The sequence below is a fragment of the Antechinus flavipes genome, chromosome 1 (assembly GCF_016432865.1).
Source record: "Antechinus flavipes isolate AdamAnt ecotype Samford, QLD, Australia chromosome 1, AdamAnt_v2, whole genome shotgun sequence".
NCBI classification, from domain to species: Eukaryota; Metazoa; Chordata; class Mammalia; order Dasyuromorphia; family Dasyuridae; genus Antechinus; species Antechinus flavipes.
The window spans coordinates 574,255,921-574,277,925 of NC_067398.1; the positions used below are offsets into that span (position 1 = coordinate 574,255,921).

The following is a 22,005-nucleotide window of genomic DNA, read 5'->3' on the forward strand; positions in this document are numbered from 1 at the left end:
AATCTATATAGACTTCCTTTCTCTATAGAATCAGAGGGAAAGTGAGGGGAAGTACTACTGCTTTCTTCTTTACTTGCACAAAAGAAGAAAAGGAAAAAGTAAGAATTACATGTTGTTTTTTTGATTAGTGGAGCTGAAGGGTTGAACAAGAACACTGTGCATGGTTACATCTGTCATGTCTTCAGTCTAGTCAAATCCCATGTAATTATCTCTATTCTTAGTAGAGTCTTAATATCTTGAGCTACCCTACTTCCTATGAAGACTGAGGGTGAAACCAAGGCTTTTAGTGTCTCTTTATTCTAGGCTAGGTCGTAAGGTTCATAGTGGGTATTGCCCTTTCGTAATGGACATGCCAATTTTGAATCAAGGAGGTCTAACATTGTTAACACCAAAAAGTCACTTCCTCTTAAAATCCCTTGCTAGCCTTGCAGTTGAAACCTCTTATTATGACAGGACTGAGTTGGGGAGCAGGATATTATTTACCTTGCACCAGCTCTCCTCCTTTTCCTCATTCTTAAAACAGTTGGGGGTAATGCAATGTCAGTTGATAATTACTACATTATTACTAAGAATAATTAAGCAAGTAGGCTCCTAACATCCCTGTGTTTATATTTTTAAAAAATTATATTTGAATCTACAGAGTTGATCTGAGGCCAAAATTTTTGTTCCTGTTCTACAAAGTAAATCTATTTATCAATTACTTAATCTATATTCCTCCTATGGTTCCCCACACTTATTTATCTCTGGCTTGGAAATGAGTAGAGATTTTAAGATGTACGGGAATTTTTTTTTGTGCAAAAGTGATTTTCTCCCTCATATCAACTATCTGAAACTTCCTATTACTTTTGAAACTATTTATCATCTTTGTGTCTCAGTTTCTTCATATATCAAATGCAAGAGACAGCAGTAGATGATTTCTAAACTCCCTCCCAACTGTAAAAGCTTATATTGAAAACTCAATTTTCTTCACAAATACCAGGTGAATTTCCATCACACTGATTTCATCATTATTATTATTTTTTTAAGTTTCATGGTTAGGAATGAAAAAAAATGAAAATAATTCCTTTAAATGATAATATAAAGATTTTAAAAATGTTTATTATCAGAATTTCCAAAGGAGCCAGTTAAATATATTTCTCATTTTCATGTTACATGGTAATGCAATCCAGTTCATCTGGTCTTCTAATTGTTTTGTCTTTCATCATTTGGAGAAACTGTCCCTATCTTCTTGAACTGTGATGAATTTAGTAGTTTTCCGATTTAATAGCTTAGCATTTATATGCCACTTTGATATTTTTCAAAGTGCTTTACATATGTTATGCCATTTGTTCCTTTTCACAAGCCTGTGAAATAGGTACTTCCTATTATTACTTCATTTTACGGAAGGGGAAACTGAAGTTCATGGGAGCTAATGGTCACTTGGCTAGTAGTCATCTGAGATAGTATTTGAACTCAAGTTCCTGACTCCAGTACATGTACTCTATCTGAGATGCTACTTGGGTGTCACATTGGAGCTATTTAATTCATTTTAGATGTTAAGAAATTTTTCTTGTTGTTCAATCATTTTCTGTTGTGTCTAATTCTTTACAACCCTATTTGGAGTTTTCTTGGCATGGATACTGTAGTGGTTTGTTAGTTCCTTCTCCAGCTTATTTTACAGATGAAGAAACTGAGGTAAATAGGATTAAATGATGCCCAGGGCCACCCCAAAATAGCCAGTACAGGTATGCAGTCAGATTTGAAATCTGGAAGCTGATTCGTCTTGATTCCAGGCCAGCCATGCTTATTTATTGTGCCATCTAGCTTACTATTAAAGTTTAGGCTTTGTCTTTAGTGTCCGGATTTGAAAGGAACTTCATGCAGGTTGATTTTTTAGATGATTCTCAAATCCTAATGCCTTTTTGTCCCAATTATTGGTAAATGAAGATTTTCCCTATTTTCTTTTCATAGCAAATCTTACAGAAGTGCTCATGAAAAAGGTTGTTTTTTGAGAGACTATACTGTCCCGTAATTCTGTAATTACTTTGAATTAAAAACTATTTCTAGAAAACTAGGGCTACTGAAAAATTAAGATTATGAATCTTTTTGTAAATCTTATGATTATTTCTATCATATCTGTTAGATATCATTAAAGGAGTGTGTAAAATGGAACTTGATTATCCATGTTCAATTTAAGGGAATCTTATGTAGCAGGCATTTACCATCAATCATTGTTAATTGGATCCATGAAAATGTGGTTTTATGGAAAACCACTGCAGAGGACAATTACCTCCTGAGGATCATGGTCTAAAAATGAAGATGTGATTCTGAACAGCCAAAATTTAAGAGGGAAAAGCCTAAAATCAACATTTAGAGCAATAATTCTTAATCTTGGGGTCAGAAAACAAAAAAATTGTTATGATAACAGTATTTCAGTATAATTGCTTTTCTTTGCAATCCTATGTATTTAATTTTTGCATAATTTTGAGAAAGGGTTCATTGGATTTCCAAGACTGCCCAAGGTACCTATGAGAGAGTTAGGTGGCATAGTGGATAGGGTACTGTATCTGGAATCAGACAAATTTAGCCTTAGACACTTACCAAATGTATGACTTTGGATAAGTCCTTTAATCTCTGTTTCCCTCTATTTCCTCATCTGTAAAAAGGGAATAGTAATAGCACCAACTTTCTATGAATGCTGTGGTGATAAAATAAAATATTTGAAAAGTACTTTGGAAACCCTGAAATTACTGAAATGATTATTATCATAGTCACAAAAGGGCTTAAGATTCCTATTTTAGAAGAAACAGAAATTATACTACGTAATTGAAGAGTGTATTTTGCCCATTGATTTCCTTTCGAAATATTCCCAGGGTATTGAGACTTTGTATCCCAAATCATCAGAAGAAAACATGGCTGATGAGCAGCAAGCGAAGGAGAACTTGGGACTTTAACCTGGATAGTGAAGTACTAGAAATATAACATGGAATATAAAGGAGGTGACTAGCTGGTTGAAGAGAAGCACAGATGAATTTGGACTCCTGAGGATGTGATGAGGAAGGCATTTGCTGACACTAAAAGAAGGGGTCACAGAATCCAATGACATCCTTGAAAGGGGATGGGAAGTGGAACTCTCATTCTTCAGAGTCTGCCAACTTTTAGTTTAGTAACTAGAGATGATGAGTTTCAGATGAATTTGGACTTTGTGTTTTAAAAATAAATTACATCTAGCTTCCATACCTTGGAAAGGCATCTTCTATTTCTTTAAAGGGATAAGGCAATGGAAAAGAACTGAGCCCCAGGGCATCTCACCGAAGGAAAGTCAAATTGATTAGAATGAAATCTTATGAGCTCAGGAAACAAATCCTTCCTTCCTCCTTCAAGAAACTATAGGAATAGAGAAATCAAGGGGTAATATTCATAAATTTCCCAATGTTTACCTGGGGCTGAAAGAATGGTGAATCATATAACTGATTTAAACTGAGTACTGGATCTGAGCCAGGCTAGTTTATAAGATTTGGCCAAACTACAATATAAAAGTTTCACAATTTAGGTTAGAGTTTGGTTATAATTTATTGATGGTTTCATTGTGTTTGTTGGTCTAGTTTAATACAAGTATGTCTGTGTCTTGAAACTTCTTCATTAGAATTTTGTATGTACAATATACCATGTAGAAAGAACTTCTAGTCCAACAAAGGACTTTTCCGTTATACCAAGCATGAATATCATCATTGAGCATGAAAAATAGCTACATAGCTTACATGGCACTAAATGATGATGTAATTTTAATTAATCATTTAGCTATTTATCATTGTAAAATTATGAATTATCATTAAATAATTGCTTTTTTAATCTAAAACAACACAAATTATTACCAATTTGTAAGTCTAAAGCCCTGCTCTTCAATGAGATTTACTGTTGCAAAGAGTCCAAAGGATATTCTAACAGTTCAATGTTATTGATAGAATTTTATAAATAATTAATGATCAAATGTTATGAAACTTTTACAGAAGCAAGTAGAAATTAGTTTATATGTATGATTAAAGTCTAGAGAAACAAAGGAAGTGATACCCATTTTTATAATATTTTCTGGTTTTTAAACCATTTATAAATACTTTATCATGCTTTGAACAATTGCCTGAAATGTATAGTTTGGACATTATGGTTCCCGTCTCATAGAAGAAGTAAATGATTCTTAGGGCCATTACCATGGTTTGTCCAGGTCAACCAGCTAACAAGTAGAGATCCACAATATCAAAAGATGTTGAATGAATGAATAAGCATTTGTTAGGTACTTCATATGTGCCAGGAAGTATCCTAAGTATTAGGGATACAGATTTAAAACTGAGACTGTCCCTGTCATCAAGCATCTTACCTTATAATTGGGGAGAAAAATGCATTTTTGAGGATGCTGGCTAAGGAATAGTTTTTGTCTGGGGTGTCACAAGGATGGCAAGTTGATCCACAGATAGTCAAATTATATGCAAAATAATATTCATTTAATTATTGTTTCTAATGCAACAGGTAGAAAGTGGTAGTGGGGATGATGAGGGAGGGGGAAAGGATTATACCTGTGAGATGAGAAGATTTTACATTACTGCAAAGGAAGAGTTATAGGTGGAGTTATTTTGTTTGCAGCCTTTTGGGCTTCATCTAATCTCTCATGCTTTATTTGCTGCTGTGATTGGTGGATACACATAAGCATCAGTTTGTAGAGAGCTGCCACAAAGGAATGGGGCGGCGGGGGGGGGGGGGGGAGGAGAGAGGGGGTGCTGTTCTGTGCAGGGAGTCCAAAGTAAGGATGCAATCTTCACTGATACCACCTGGACTTGCTCAGTGTGATTAGTGAGCATCCTTAAGCAAACAGTCACTACATCTGGGAGTCCAGAGCCTGGTGGTACTCTGCAGCTTTGTGTGGATCCACAGCCCCAGTAACTTTGTTCTTATGTTTCTGTTCTTACATCCCTATAGATCTATGCCTACGTCTTTGAAAACATCAAGTCGGTTCAATTAGAAGCACTGCTGCTGTCCTTGCTAAGCATCGTGGTGCTTGTTCTTGTTAAAGAGCTCAATGAACAGTTTAAAAGGAAAATTAAAGTTGTCCTTCCTGTCGATTTAGTTTTGGTAAGTAGGAAATCAACTATTAGGATTTCTGCAGCACAAAGCTCACAGTTGTTTGAGGAATCTGCCAGTGCTTACTATGTTGTCTATGGTTACCCACAGCTACACCTGCCTCTCATTAAAGGCAGGACTAATTTGCGTGGCTATACATTAATGTAAGAACAGGAAACAGTTTGAGTAAATAATTTAAAAAAGAAGTCACATATGTTTCCAATTTACAAAGCATTGCTCATATGTTTGTGATTTCTCACACAAGTACAAGAACATATAGCCTAAGATTAGTACTGTGAGACTCTTCTGAGGGCTACACTTGAAAGGTTGTGGGCATGATTCCTGGCAAAGCAGCATGAAGATGGTGTTGAAAAATCTCTGACCGGTATTTAACTGAGCTGGTATATGAATGTCGTGGCTAATGTCCAGAAAACTGACAAATAGATATAAATGATCAGCAAATTAAAATTTGTCAATGGGACCCATGTTGATACTTACTGCAGAGCTAAGACACAAGAAATTGAAACAATTTGAACAATATGCTATCTACATAGTGGTGTTTTTATTTTTGATGGTTGCTGTGTTAACCAAGGGTTGTTAGCTTGGTAAGGTGGTAGTCTGAAAAAAAGGTCCAGATTGTCCCAATGTTTAATATTTACTTCTAAGAATATTTGCTTTTTTAAAAAAAGGGATTTTGATGTTTGAAAAGCCTTAAAGATCACAGTTAAATAAACTATTATGTCAAGAAGTATCAGTTCTAACAAGGTCTCATAATTCATTGATTGCTAATTAACATTAGCTGATTAATAAACATTTAGTTTCAACATATGTATTAGTAGTGATCTTAAATGATCATTTACTTCATTATAATATATCTCCATAATATTAATACTTTATAGAAATTCCATTAATTAATTCCATTAATATACTAGAGAGTAGTATATACTTGCTAGTCCCTTTCCATCACCTCTTCCTCTTCCTCAACTCTTTAGATTCTGACTTCCACTCCTAACATCCTACTGAACCTTCTTCCTCCAAGGTCACTTGCAAGCCTTCTAATCGTCAAATCCAATAGCTTTTTTCCCCCCTATCCTCATACTCCTTGCTGGTTCTGAACCATTTTATTCTGTGGACTACTCTCACTTTCTTGATATTCTTCCAGTTTTTGTCACGCTGTACTCTCATCTCTTTATCACTATTCAATTTCTCATCTTCTAACTGACTCTTAAACATGGGTGTTCTCCAATGTTCTCTCCAAACTCTTTTCTCTTTTTCTCTCTACACTGTTTTCTTTCTCTCCCATGGCTTCAAAAATCACTCTTTTTCAAATCACTCCTAAATATCTATTTCTACTTCCTATTTCTCTCCCTTCAGTCCTTCTCTAGACCTCATTTTGTATGTTCAACTATTTATGGAAAGCTCTATTAGGTGACTCACTGGCATCTTAAACTCAACATATCTAAAACTGTACTTATTATCTTCCCCCACCCCCAACTCTGTCCTTCCCCTACCTCTCTACATTCTTATTAATGAGCTCACCATTAATATTAACAGTACCTGATGTACTTCAAACCTATCAATGAGTTAGGGGGATGTCTATGCCAAGCATTCCCAGGGAAACTGGAAGGATGAGAACAATGTGTTTCAAGGGCCATGAAGGCAGCTGAAGAAGGGGAGCACTTAGAGCTTGTTAAGATATCTAAGATACCGAAATCATCACTGCATCCCAGATCTTTTCCAGTCTTCCTGACTTTTGTCCTGCTACTGGATTTCTAAAGCTTTTCAAGAGGGATGGAGACTATGTATGCAATTCTACCTCACTTAAACCCAAGTCAAACTATGATCCCATGATGCCATTGGTCCTCTTTGAAAACAAAGGAGGAAAAATAATAGATTCACTGTACTTCACCTCAGATTCACACTCTCAAAACATTGTTGATTCTTCCTCCTTCTTCACTCCATACATTTTATAATTTACTAAATTCTGTCATTTCTGCTTCTAAAATCTTTCACATTTTACTATTCCTTTCCATTCTACCTACCAGACAAATCATATATACTATCCCTTTGTTCTCAGCTGAATGGAGCAGTGTACAAAATTCTGGACCTGGAAACAAAGGCATCTGAGTACAAATCTGGTCTCATATACTTACTAGCTATGTTACTCTAGGCAAGTCACTTTATAACTTTTTTTCCCAAATAGGAATAATAAGGGATCCTACTTGCAGAATTTTTGTGAGGATCATATTAGATAGTATTTGTAAAAAGTATTTAGCATAGTGTCTGACAGTAATTGGTGCTATATGAATGCTTATTCCCTCCCCTGTCTGTCATTCTACCTTCTTCTGTCTTTTATCTTTATTGCATTCCATTCCATTATCATTTATTCCATTGGTGTTTAGAAAAATTATCACCTCCCTCCCCAATTTCTGCCTATTATTATGATGTTCATTCTTATCTCCAAGTTCCAAAGCTCCAAATGTTTTTCCCCAAAGACCTCATCTGACCCCTCCCTTCCATACTTTTCTCCTCTATATATTCAGATTAAAGAGAAAGAATTCTAAAATGAGAGGACTTGGATTCAAGTTTTATTTTTGATGTTTTTTACCTGTATGACCTTAGTAGATAAATCATTTAATATCCCTGAGGTCATGTTTCCTATAAAATGAGGGGTTTGAATTAGATGGTCCTCTGATCTTTCCAGCTCTAGATTTGTGACTATGATTTCTCTACTCTCTATTGCCTTATAGATTCTACTTTATATCATCTTATTTGCTCTTTTCTAACTTCCATGATTCCACCTTGGACTTCTTGAAGTAAGAAGTCATTCCACCATTTTTAATCTCTCTCTCTGTCTCTGTCTCTCTCTCTCTCTCTCTGTCTCTCTCTCTCCATCTCTCCATCTCTTTCTTTCTCCATCTCTGTCCACAGTATCTCTTATGTTTGTTGATTCAGAAACTAGAAGTTGTGAAAATTGTCCTTATAAAATATATTTTGCTTACATATTTCATAGATGATTCCATATCTCTAAGATAGGGAACTACAGAGACTATTTGGACTCACCAAATATACATCTGCTTATGGCAATCTTCAATATTATTTATTCTTCTTTAAAATATACAGATAAAGAAATAAAGTGCTGTTCAGGTATGTAAGATCCATTATTAGCCAATAAATATTTATTAAGTGTCTATTAGCTGCTAGACACTGTGTTGTACAATAGGGATACAAAAGTTAAAGATAACTTCCCACTTCAAGAGGAAGAACTTACAGGGGGAACACACACAAAAAAAGCTTAAAGTGAATGGGGAAATTGGGGAGGGGCAAAGAGTACCTGGCATGAGACATGATAAAGACCTGCAATTGAGTGATAAATTAAGAGATGTAGGTCTTGAGCTCCCCCTTTAAATGGAGAATTGGGGAAGATCTCTCTGACATTTACCTGAGATTCACTTTCTACTTTTGTAGAGTGAATGCAATAAATAGGACTTGATCTACCCACCTTAGAGAGTTCTTGAAAGTATAGGATAATTCATATGAAAGTCAACAAATCCCAAATCAGTCAACTTTATTTAGCTCTTAATTGTGTTAAATATCAGAAATAAGAATAAAAATTAAAAAAAGGAAACTAATCCCTGCTCTTAAAGAGCTTATATTGAAATGGAGGTGAGTGGAAATACAACACACATACACAAAAGCTTAAAAACTGATGATAGGGGTGAAAGGAAGAAGTCTAGAGAGTCAGCAGTGGGATCATGGAGAAATGAAGGAGGAATTTAGGCTTTAGGAGAAATCAATCAGAGAAAAGAGCCATAGGGATAAAGGGATCTTATTTTCTGTGATTCTTATTAAAACTGTATAGCTGGAAGGAATCTATTCTATCATCTTTTATCGACCATAAGGAAACTGAGATCCATAGAGTTGAAATGAATTATCCAGTGTCACACAGGTTATTAATAGAAGAATAGCTTCTTTTTTATATTTGCCAGACCAGTACTTTTGACTTTGCTGCCTTCTATGAAACCCATCTTGAGAGAAACAATGTAACTTAGATTAGACCAAAGCCAGGTGCAAATATACTTTTCATAAATTTTTTTTGGAGATGGATATGATTTTATTATATTCTTGTGAAATCCAAAAAGCAAACTCACAAACAAAAGGATGCCCATTATTTTTGAATATAATAAAAGATAATAATTTTCATGGAATTATAGAGAATCTTGTTCATCTTTGTGTATAGAGTATTGAAGAATGAACAGTTAGGTTGTACTGATTACAAGAGGTCTGACTTGCTGTCACACATGAGTCACTGTTGGAGACCAAGTCAGTGATTTGGGTTAGATTAACTCAGTATCTTTACTATATGACTGCTGTTGCATGTATTACTTAATGATGCAATACTTAACACAGTCTTACACCTATGAAGCATTACTTTTTGTAAGGCATAATATAATTTCTTTAACTTGGGACAAGCTTTTCATGATTTTTAATTATAGTCCAAAAATTTATTTTTTGAGTTTCCACCAGTATCAGTCTGGTTATAGTTGTTATCTGAAATAAAGATATATTTTAAGATAATTCTCAGTACTATTTTTTTTAAATAATGGAACTACTATTATGAATTATTGAATGCCTACTTTGCAATATATTAAGTTTTATTTTATTTTGATTTTGTTTTATGGTTAAAAATTTTTCTCTCCCAATGTTATAGGAGTTTCTAATATACAAAAAAAGACAAATCTAAGGTGACACATGAAAAATTCATAATTCTTTTATCAAAAAAGCACTGCTAACAGCAGTTGTGAACAAATTTCGAAATATCTGCCCTACTTCTAATTAAATAACTAAAACCCACCAATGATGAGTAGATTTAGATGATACTTCTGATGAAAAATATTTTTGTAAGTTGATAGTTTTATTATTTAATGAGGTGTCTATAATAATAAGCAGCTTAAAATTTTAAAAAATGCCACATCAGATAGAATGCTGAGCTGAATGAACTAGTGGACTTGGCTGAAGGTTATCTCTTATTCTTAAACATTTGATTTGGAGAGAGAGCAGTTAAATTGAAATTTAAGCTCTGTTCTTTCAACCTGTGTGCTGTTGGACAAGTCACATAGTTTTCTAGCTTCAGTTTCCTCATTTGTAAAAATGAGATAATTGGATTAATTGATTTCATAAAGTCATTTTGAGTTTCTGATCTCTGATATTGTCTTTTTATAACATGTATATATCCAATAGCTTTTGAATGTGCTGACTAGAAAACAAAGTATGGACTGTTATACTTTTAAACAAAATGGGTTTTCAAGCTGCAATTTGCAGACCTCTTGTCTGAATAAATTTCAGGAGATTTGTGAACTGGTGTGTGAAAAAATATTCATGTTTACTTTCACTAACTTTTGGTTTCCTTTGTAACCCTATCTATTTAATTTTATACAAAAAAACATTATTTTGATTTAGCAGTCCATAGGGTTCATCAGTCAGAGGAGTCCATGGTAGAAAAAAAGGTTAAGAACTTATCTTCACTATACCACGTACTGTCTGTGTGATTTTGGACAAAATACCTAATTTCTCATAGTTTCTGTTTCTAATCATGCTAAAACTTATACTGTCTATCTCAGAGTTGTTGAGGGGAAAGAAAGGAGTATGTGTAAAATTCAAAGTGCTATAGAAATGAGTTGTACTATTCTATACAAGATTTAGTGAAAGAAAAATTATTGGTGATATTATTTTAAGACACAGTAGGATTAACTTGTAAGGGTACTTAGAAACCAACTGTGTTGAATTTTCCTTGTTATAAAATGCAATTTTTCTTAACAAATCTCAATATCTACATAGCAACTGTGTTCTTAAAATATAAAGAAACTTCAAAAATGTTTACTTTTTAAACTGGTTATTGAGTGTGAAGCATTTAATCTTTTTTTTTTATTTAATCAAATAGATTATTGCTGCATCATTTGCTTGCTATTGTGCCAACATGGAATATACCTACGGATTGGATGTTGTGGGACATATTCCAGATGGGTAATGTGATATTTCTTGCTTATGTTTGCCATTCATTTCAAAAGTAACCTCAATAGTTCAGAAACAAAGAATTTATAAAGTTAAGGAAGACCAGTAAATGTCACATTTTTTAACCTAAAATTTGTTGGGACCAGGAGAAAATATTTGTAAATGCTTGACTGTATATAAGAAAAACTATACCTATTCAACATGACTAATACAGTGAATGTTCAAGTACTAGAATATCAGAATTGGAAGGAACCTCTGACACTATCTAGTCTAGCCAATATGTGAAAAAAACAAAACAAAACAAAAATTCCTCTTTAGAGGTCTTTCAACCTCTGTTGAACCTCCCCCAGTAATAGGGGAGGGAGCTTGTTACCTACCATGATAGCCCATTCTACTTCTAGCATTTTGTTTCTAGTTCTGTCCTTTGTGGCCTAGCAGAGCAATTATGATTAAGTGGACAGTTCTTCAGATACCTGAAAATAACTGTCATGCACCCTTAGCTTACCTTAAGACTTCTCTGGGAAAAAACAAAACAAAACAAAACAAAACAATAACAAAAAACCCATCCCTAACTCCTTCAGAAATTTATAGATTATCCATGAGAAAACAAATAATGTATAGGGGGATTTAAACTACTTTCTTAGCACTGTCTAATCTTTATATTTATTTTAACTTATACTTATTTATATTATAGCTTGTATGTTTACCTATCAGATACTATATGGGACTACCAATCTATATCATTTTCTTTTATCATGTGACCTGTACTTTCATCATTCTGGATAGTTCTACTAATTCAAATTGGCAACTTTTCTATAATTTAGTATTAGGAAATTGATTGATCAATGAAAAGTTAAATGACTTAACTTTAGTCATGAAGTGAGTATATTTTAGAAAGCCAAACTCTTGTTTTGCTTGGAATCTAGTCATTAATCACTTTTGAATCCACTTAATTATACTGTCATCTAGCTTACATTTTCCATCTTGTCTATAAGGACTTTTTTTTCCCAAAAGCTTTCCTAAAATGTATGTATATATGTACACACACACACACACACACACACACACAGTCTATAATGTTCTTTTGGTTGAGTCAACTAATGCCAAAAAAAAAAGAAAATGAGGTTAATCTAATAAGGACTCTTTTCATTAAACTCATGCTAGTTTTTCATGATAACTTAATTGCTTTCCTTTCCAGATACTCAACAAACATTTTTGATTTTTGCCACGAATGGAAATCAACTATGCCAGTCTAGAGTTAAAAAAAAAATCTCACTTTTTCCCTTTTGGGGGGAAATCAGAACATTTATCTGTCTTTATTCTCATGATAACTCTACTTTTCTTCATGATTTTTCACAGATAGTGAAATAATGTTTTGTAATTCAAATCTGCTGGTTCTTTCAGTACTCTGAGATGTAGCTTATCTAGGTTACTGAGGTAATAATACCCCAAATCTGGTAAATTCATCTAATGGGTGTAGTTTGGTCCTCTTTTAACATCTTATTTTTGAAGAGGTATCAAATCTGTTATCTTTTTATTCTGTCTTTGCTTTTCTGAAAATTGTTCTCTTGTAAAGAAAATATAAGTAGTGAATAGTTCTACTTTCTATCATCTGTTCTTATCACCACACCCTCTCCCCTTAAAGAATCTTACTCTTGCCATCCAACATAATTTAAAATTGCTTTTTGTCGTTATTGGCACTAATCACGAATTAGCTTTGTTTTTTTTAAATTTTAAGCATTGCTTGCAAGATACTATCCCTTCCTCTTATTCTTTCTTAATCTAATCTAATCTAATCTAATCTAAAATAAAGAATAAATTCTGCTACTATCTCCTTTACAGATATTTAAGAAACTCAAGTTGACCAATGAGTTCTATGCATTTATATCATTCTCTTTATGACTTTTCTTTATTATCAGAATTATATGTGTTTGTATTATCAGAATTTTAAGAGAAATCCAACTCTTTTGTGTCAAAAACCCCTAGCAATTTAAGTCCTATACAAATAACATCTTATTTATTGTTTGTCTGAACTCAGAAAGTAATCCTAAAAATTGTTTGTATGTCACATTATGCTCAGGTTTTCTCTTAACTTATTATGAAATTTTAAAAAATTGAGAAATCAAATTATGAAATCATCTTTTTTAAGGATCTCATTATTTATCCTTCAAAAACCATTTTTCTATTTAATTTGAAATCAGTTTTCTATGTAATTTTTTACATTTTTAGGAATTAAATTATAATTAAGACAACTCAAGAATTTATAGGTTATCTTTGCTTTTAGTATGTCTCATTAGTATGTCGTAGGAAATTTTGTTATATTCTTCAAATTATTCAATTTTCTACTTTTGGCTCAGAAATCTGAGGCATATTTTCCCCATCCCATCCCATTATCACTGCTATTGCTTCTTCCACTGATTCTCTTCCAAATGCTTTCTATGATAATCATCTATTCAAGCCCTTGTATTTCCTTATGAATATATATTTTTAATATACAATGAATTCCACCATTTGCATTAACTAAGGTATAACTTTTCAGTAACCATGTTGTAGTTATGTCACAATATACTTAGTAGATACCAAATCTCAAAGACACCTTTAAAGTAAAAACCTCTGCTTTGGATTAAGATTTCTCATTCATCTAATCTATTACTCAAAGAATGTTCATTAGTATATAAATATCTGATACTATAGGTTTTATTAATGCCCTTCTTTTTGTATATTACCGTCTATGAATTATTGATTTTATTATTTAATTTTTCTTGTGTCATATCTATTACTCTTTGTGGTTTCTGATCTGGTATATACATCCACACAGAGTTATTTATCTCTTACTTATATTTTCAGTTTTAAGGCCTCTTGATAGAATTTGAGAGACTACAAATTTTACTTATTAAAGGTATTCCCTTTTTGTTCTACAGCTAATACCAGAACCTAGTAAGTACATGGAATTTAGAGGCTATTTAAACATTGCTTATTTATTGACTATGATATTCTTTTATTTTAAGCCATGTCACTAAAATCCAAGTCCTATTTAAAGACATTTTAAGATTATAAGATGATAGATTTTGAACTTGGGAGGATATGAAAGATCATTTAGTGTCATTCCTATTATTATATAGATGTGGATACTGAGACCATTTTCATAGCTAACTTTTTGCTTTCTGAATTTATCTGTCTCCTTCCCCCCAAATTGTAGCCGTGGTGAAAACAGTATCTATGCCCCTAGTAATTTAAGTGCTTTGCCTATTACTTCCTGTTCTTTACCATTGATTCCTAGTTTGCTTCTAGTTGCATAATTTGACCACCTTTTAAACAACAGATGTAGGCATCTATTATCAGATCTGAGAAAATTTGGGACTTTCTCATGTCTAGCATATATTCCTTGTGTAGTTAGCAGACATCTCTATAATTAATGACAGATTGATAGATAAACTATCTCAGTATTCATCATGGTGATGCAGTGGCCTAGACAAAGCTTGAAGTCAAAAAGACTCATTTCCCAAATTCAAATCTGGTCTGAGACATTTTCTGGCCCATTTGTCCTGGGCAAATCATTTAACCATGCTGACCTCAATTCCTCATTTATAAAATGAGCTGGAGAAGGAAATGGTAAAATCCCTCCAATATCTTTGACAGGAAAACCTCAAATGTGATCCCTGAACAATAAAACTTTAAGTTAAAGGTCACAATGTCATTTAAGACTTAAAATAACAAGGGATTTAAATAAGGAAATATACACCATAAAATATAATATTTTAGTGTTCAAAAGAAATTAGCCCATGTAAATATTTTGGAAGGTTTAAATTACAATCGAAGACAACAGCAACATGGAATTACTACTCTTCAGATAAAAAAACCAACAAAACAAATCAGGAAATTCCTAGTATGAGAATTTTTTATGGTCTTACCATAATGCTCTGGACATAAATGCTTTTTTAATAATAATACTTTATATTTATATAGCACTTTCTGGTTTACAAAATGGCCTCAAATATTTCATCTCATTTGATTTTCCTAAGTACCTTCTGATGTAGGTTTTATCCCCATGTTATAGATGAGAATTTAGGGCAGCTATTTAGTGCAATGGATAGAGCACTGGACCACAGAAAGACTCATCTTCATGAGTTCAAATGTAACTTCACTTACTAGCTGTGTAATGACACAGCTTCAAACCTGGGCTTCAAACCCCAGGGAATGGCAAACCACTCCTGTATCTCTGCCAAGAAAACCTCAAATGGAGTCATAGAGAGTCGGATATAACTGGAAAATGACTTAACAAAAAACAATAGTTAAGAAAATTAAAACCCAGAGAGTTTCAAAGTACCTCTCAGGATCTTCTGGCTGGTAGGGAGCCGAGCCAGGATCATAACCCACATCTGCTGGATTCTCCCAGACATTCCTCACTGAGACATTTGTCAAGGCTCGTCTTGGATGCCATCTCCTTCCAATCTTTTTTCCTTCCTCCCCAATTCTTAGTGACCTTCTGCTCATACTTTGTATAGATTTTTTTTATTTACTTATCTGTGAACAGATTATATTTTATATAATCTGTAAAATATAAATTCCTTAAAGTTATATTATTTATAGTTTTTGGCTCACTATCTCAAGTACCTAACAGAAAGTCTTGCACATAGTAGATACTTCATGATTGCATGTTGATTTGTAGTTTGAGCGACAATGTAATTTTTCCATGCCCCTTTTCTATCACAAAAAAATGTGTTTAAATCAAGAAAATAGTTGAGGACAATGCTTAAATTTCTCATGATAATATATTTTAATTGCCTTCTATAAGCCACAAGATCATTATTTAAATCTATTTGATAAGAAGGAATTGCTGGAGGTAAACTGTGGTTAGTGATGACATTTTTTTTCTCTTTACAGAATTCCTTCACCCAAGGCACCTTCAATGAATATCCTTTCAGAAGTTGTCACAGAAGCATTTGGAGTTGCACTAGTTGGCTATGTAGCCTCATTAGCTCTTGCCCAAGGTTCTGCCAAAAAATTCAAATATTCAGTGGATGACAACCAGGTAAAGTAATTCTAACCCTACAGATGTCCCTTTTTCTAATTGCCTTATTTGTATTAATGACCTATCAGAAGTTTCAAACTTGTAGCCTGAAAATCTTTTAAAATGGTTTTTCTAAGTCAATATGCCTTTGACAGGAGATACATGGGCATTTAGTCCTCAACAAGGTTATAGCATCCTAACTGTTCAGCTGTCCATATTTCACAGTATTCCCTTTCATTCTTACTGGACCTCAGCATGGAATGCACATCCTCTTAAGTTCTTCACCAGTTGAATTCCTAGCCAGGCCACAAGGAACCAATAAACCCCTTTCTCTTTTTCAGCCACTGAATTTGGCACCTTCTTCCTTTGGACTTTCTTGGTATCTTCTCGGTACCTCTCCCACATGACACTTTGTAATGTATCCCTTACTCTACGGGGAGCTCTGGGAGGCAGGTGCCAAGCCCCCAAGTGGCCTAAGCCTAAGGTACTGTAGTAAGCTGTTGATCAGTCAATGTTTATTCAATACAATGGAACAATATGTCATATTTCAGCTGTAAAAACAGTTACAATCAGGAGATACTATTTTTTTCCAGCAGGCTGTCAAGAAACAGTTCTGACTCTAGATTAAGGCTGAAACTTTCAGAGTTTTCCTAAACAGAAAGTCTTAACTTTAGCATTGTGCTTTTAAAAGTAGTCCCCCAATGCTATTTACAGAGGTTGTTAATGTGTGTTTAACTATTTTCCTGTGACTGCTAAGTTCCATATTCTCCCTTTAACTTTGCAGGAGTTTTTGGCTCATGGCCTCAGCAATGTCATTCCTTCCTTTTTCTTTTGTATACCGAGTGCAGCAGCAATGGGGAGAACAGCAGGACTCTATAGCACTGGATCAAAGACACAGGTAATATAATAGAGGAAAGGAAATATAACAATGTCTTGTGTTAGGAGCTATAAACTGGGGATTTGATTTAAAATGCCACAAAACATTTACTCAGTTTAATTCAGTGAATAGCGATTAAGTGCTCACAATACAAGGGCACTGTGTCAGCTACTGGGTTCTTGAAAATAAAGATGAAATAGTTCCTGCCTTCAAGAGGCTTATTCTTCTGGGAGGGAGCATTGCACATGTGCATAAAAGTAAAGACAAATCATACAAAAATCACAAAATAATTTCAAGAGGAAAAGAGTGTTAACAATTGGTGAAGTGCAAAGAAGGGACATCTCAGAGAAGGCAACTGAGGTAGTAACTGAGATGTATATGTAAGGAAACTAGAGCTTGCAAGTGGAAGTGATGAAGAATCAATGCATTTGATACCTGAAAGATTTTGTATGTAAAAATGTAGGAGGAAGGAGAGAAAATGTTGTGTTAAAAATGGAACATTTGAGAAGATGAGTAATATGAAATGACTGAAAAGGTAAATGGAGTGCAGTTTATAAAGGACCTTAGGTACCTACTGAGGTTTTTCCCCTAGAGGCAATAGTGAATCTGAGAGAGAAGGATGAAGATAAGGTCCAAGGTGTTCAGATGACTGGACTTATTTTGTGCTGGGTGACTAGAAGAATTAATTGCACTGTCTTTTTTTTTTTAATGTGGAAATTAAATAGGTTTAGAGAGGAAGAAAATAGCTTTAATAAGCATGACTATATAGCACCCTGAGGCTACTTATAGGAAACCTATAAAAGTAAGCTTGCTAAACATCTGAGCTAGTCCCATCATACTGTGGTTGTACTGTGTATGTTAAAGGGAAAGAAAGCAAAACATTTTAGGGAAATCTCGTTGTAACAGAACAGTGGTAATTCTTAGATTGCTTCTGTTTGTGATGGTATTTATGTTTAGCCATGTTGGCTATCTCCCTGGAAAAATTTCTGCATTGGACTGGCCCTCAAGATCTTAGCTACAGAATAAGACAAAGAACTTGATGTAGATGACTCTGTCACAAGTTCAACAATAGCTTTTTCTCTAGTGATACCTTAGCCCTCTTTATTCTCTTAGGCATTCTTAGGGCAAGGCAACTGATAACTTTGGAAAATTGACTTTCAAAAAAGTTGTGGAGAGAGAATATGGATTTTAGCAATTGCAAGTTTTGAACATGCTTAAACATCATCCTTTTTATAAGTTATCTTGTCCCTATAAGAATAGCTCTTCTTTATTATAACACTTATTAAAACATTTAAGCTAATAATCAGAAAAAAAATTAATTCTCTCCTTTAAAGTGCTAGAATCCTCAAGACTCTTTAACAATTACTATAATCAAAGCTCCATCTAGTGGTCCATAGGAGACTTAAAAACTCTCTTGAAAATTCTGCCAGTTAGATGAAAAATATTAATTCCAATTATTCATTTTTCAAAAAGTAAAATGAAATTCTTTTTCAAGTTCTTAAAAAAATCTGTTTTTATAGACGATATTTAAGTGAAAATGTGATGTAAATATTAATAATAGTAAAAATAACAATAACATTTTTAACTGGAATCTAGCTTATAGTATAATGCTTTACATCTAGTAAGTGTGTTTAATAAATGGTTAGTAAATTAATGACCTCTTAATATTCTCTTAGAATGCTGTTACAATGTGGAATGTATTTTTTATGTAATAAAAAGTAAATAGATGTTCTAAACAAATTTTAAATGCTTTATTATATTTTCCAACTTGAAGAAAGCTATATTACAAATCCCTACTCATTCTGCCTAGCTCAGTAGAACCTGACATAAGGTTGATTACTCCTGGATTAGATTTTGAAGAAAGGAGGGTTAGTTCCATTCTGTGCTAAGGCATCAAAGTGGGACATTAGTGGAAGGTTACAGAACTATAAGTCAGCAAATAACTGTGGTCTATGACTGTTTCTAACCAGCTAAAAATGGAAAATCTTAGTCATTCAACCAATTACTCTGTTTACATGATTCTAAAGACCTTTACTGAAACCTGTTCGACTGTAAATAAACTCTAGTATACTAAACTTGAATTTACAGTCTAAAATACTCAATTATGCTAACCATTTTGGGCATTTATTTGTCAAGAAATATATCTCTTGAAATACCTCGTATTATGCAACAGAGTTTCCCCTCTTTTGTGTGTAGAGCCTGTGTTTCTGGAAATTGTATGTTCACAGTTATGGCATATATCTTTCAATGGTGATTGGTTATTGGCTATCTTGAGTGTGTGATAGGCAATGCTGTTCTTCAAAGGAATGTAGTGGAAACACCACACTAGAAGTCAGAAAATAGAGTTCTATGCTTTTTTTTTTTTTTTTTTTGCTTCTATCTAGTCTAGTAGTCTTTTAGAGTCTTAATTTCCTCATTTATAAAATGAGAAGACCAGACTAGATAATATTTTAAAAACCTTCCAGTCCTGAATTTGTGATTATATTTCTATTTTCCTTCCCAAAGAAATTGATATAATTAAGTTCATCTGCTGATAGTCATGTGACATAATGAAAAGATAATAGGTTGGAAACAAGAAAGCATAAAACCTTAAGAGGCAGGGATTCAAATCCTGTCATTGCTATTTACTACTTGTGTGAACTTGGATAAATAACTTTCTTTTCCTTGGGTTATAGTTTCTTCACTTGTAAAATGAAGTTTTGGAATCAACTAATTTCTAAGGAATTTTACTTCTTTAATTCCTCTATTTCAATGGGAAAGGTACTGTAACACAGTACAAAGAGTGCTAGATTTGAGGAAAGGAAAACCTGAATTAAAATCCTATTTTTAAATCTTAAGATCATGGAAAAGTCACTTAATTTTTCTGAAACTTGATTAGCTAAAAACTTGCAATAATAATACCAATCATCTTTACCTCATAAGGTTGTTGTAAAGTTTAATGAGAGGATACATATATGAAATACTTTGCAAAGCTTGAAATGTTATATAAATGCCTGTCATTATAATGCTAGGCTGATTCCCAGAAGTTCTTCTCCTTTTTGGTCCAGCACACATTTGAACAAATAATAAGACATGATAAGGGATGGGTGAAAGGCAATAGTTCATATTCAGTAAGGAATAGGAGATAAAAGAAACCCTTGCAATTGAATAAGACAAAAAAATTGCCAAACATTTTGAAATAGAACTTTTTTCATTATGTTTTGCCTATTAGGTCCTAGAAGTAGTAAGAAAACTTGGGGAAAAAATAGTGTTCTAGCATAAAACAACATCTGAAAATAAGCTGCATTTACATTCTATGTAACTTATTGAGATGGTCTATAATCTTTGACAGTTCCCATCCAATTACATGGAAAAAGAATCCAACCCTGTGCCCATACCCAAATCTAGCATGCTTTCCCATGATAGTCATTTCAGACCTTTTAACATCACATAGCTATTAAGATTATATGGGTATCCTAATAGCTCACATGGTCTGTGAGAGACAAGTCAAATCTTAAAAGGTCCTATTTAAGAGATGCTATGTCAGATGGAATAATTTTTCTATGTGACATAAATATAATAACAATTCCTAAAAAGGCATTATTTTTCTTAAGGTCAAAAATTGCATGTAGCCAAAAAGCTCTAGAAAGCTATTTAGATGTGAGCCTAAAGGTTACTAGAGCAAAGTACCCAAAATGATGACTTTACCCAGATGTCTTGATAAATACTACTGTCTTCAATTAATAAATCAAAATTTACTCAGCAGCTACTGTGTGCTAGGCACTGTGCTAAGCGTTAGGGATGTGAAAAGAGGCAAAAGATAATCCCTGACCTCAAGAAATTTATACACTAAGGTGGAAGAGAATTTGCAAATAAATATATACAAAGCAAGCTATATACAGAGTAAATTAGAAATAATTAAAAGCAGGAAAGCATGGAAAAGAGGAGTCAAGGGAGGCTACAACAACAGCATGTTACACTAAGTGATGATACCAAAGTTTATGTGGCCAGTGGTAAAACTGAAGCACAGTTCCCTAGGCTTTGTTCAGGAAGCCTGTTTTTGATTCTGTTCTCTCTATTCTACTGTTGTTGACCTATGACTTTATGTCTGGACCATTATCTGACTTAAGCGCCTTCATGAGTTTAGTTTTTGCTTCAGGAAGGGATGATATATTGGCCAAATGGGCAAGCTTCTCTCACGTGTATAGGGTCTCTGGTTGATCTTTGAATCTATACAAATTATGTCAAATTAACACTTGACTGATGAGGGGGTTCTTGGTCAAGTAAGTTTTACAATTCGATTTTACTAGATGGCTTTGAGATCAGCCCTAGCTCTGGGATTCTGGTATTCCCTTCTTGTATAGTTATTAGACTTCAGCTTCTCATTGTATATACCCTGAGACTGACCTTGGTGTGAAGATCAGTTGAGCTCCCCACTTGACACACTGGGCTCTCTAATGGGACCAGTTTGGAAGTTTTTTTTTCTATCTACTCTGTCTTCATTGAAAATTAAGGATAGCTGTATATAATAAATATACTTCCCAGGACTTGGCAAAAGGAAAGTGATCATTTGTGTGGGACTAATCCTTGAAAATTAACAGGTTTGATCTTAGAATCATAGATTTAGATCTGAAAGTGATCTCAAAGGTCATCTAATTGACCCCCCTTACTTTATAGATGAGAAAACTAACATCTGGAAACTGAATCTCTTGCATCAAATCACTCAGACGAACTGATTTTGGAGAAAAAAATTGTTTTTTGTTCAACCATTGTACGTAAAACAACATGGTAAAAGAGAGTGCTGGGACTAGGAGTCAGAGAGTTACCAGTTCAAACTTTCTTCAGGCTTATACTAATTGTGCAACCTTGGGCAAGAGACTTAACATCACTGAAACTTGGTTTTCTCATCTATAAAATAAGAAAGATAATATCTCTCATATGGTTCTTGCAAAGCATTTGGCAAACCTTAATGTTCTTTATATTGTCATTATTATGTGACATTTTTAAGTTGATAAAGAATGATGGAATAGCTGGG

The 22,005-nt window shown here is 33.6% G+C and overlaps 1 protein-coding gene across 1 annotated transcript in view; it reads left to right on the top strand.

Annotated features, from left to right (window-relative positions):
- The window catches only part of SLC26A7 (solute carrier family 26 member 7), a 306,162-nt gene that overhangs the window by 213,131 nt on the left and 71,026 nt on the right, over positions 1-22,005 (top strand). Inside the window, exons 7-10 of the mRNA XM_051970834.1 lie at positions 4,951-5,103; positions 11,033-11,115; positions 15,988-16,135; positions 16,899-17,012. Of these exons, the coding sequence (XP_051826794.1) occupies positions 4,951-5,103; positions 11,033-11,115; positions 15,988-16,135; positions 16,899-17,012 (498 nt within the window). The remainder of the gene's footprint in view (positions 1-4,950; positions 5,104-11,032; positions 11,116-15,987; positions 16,136-16,898; positions 17,013-22,005) is intronic.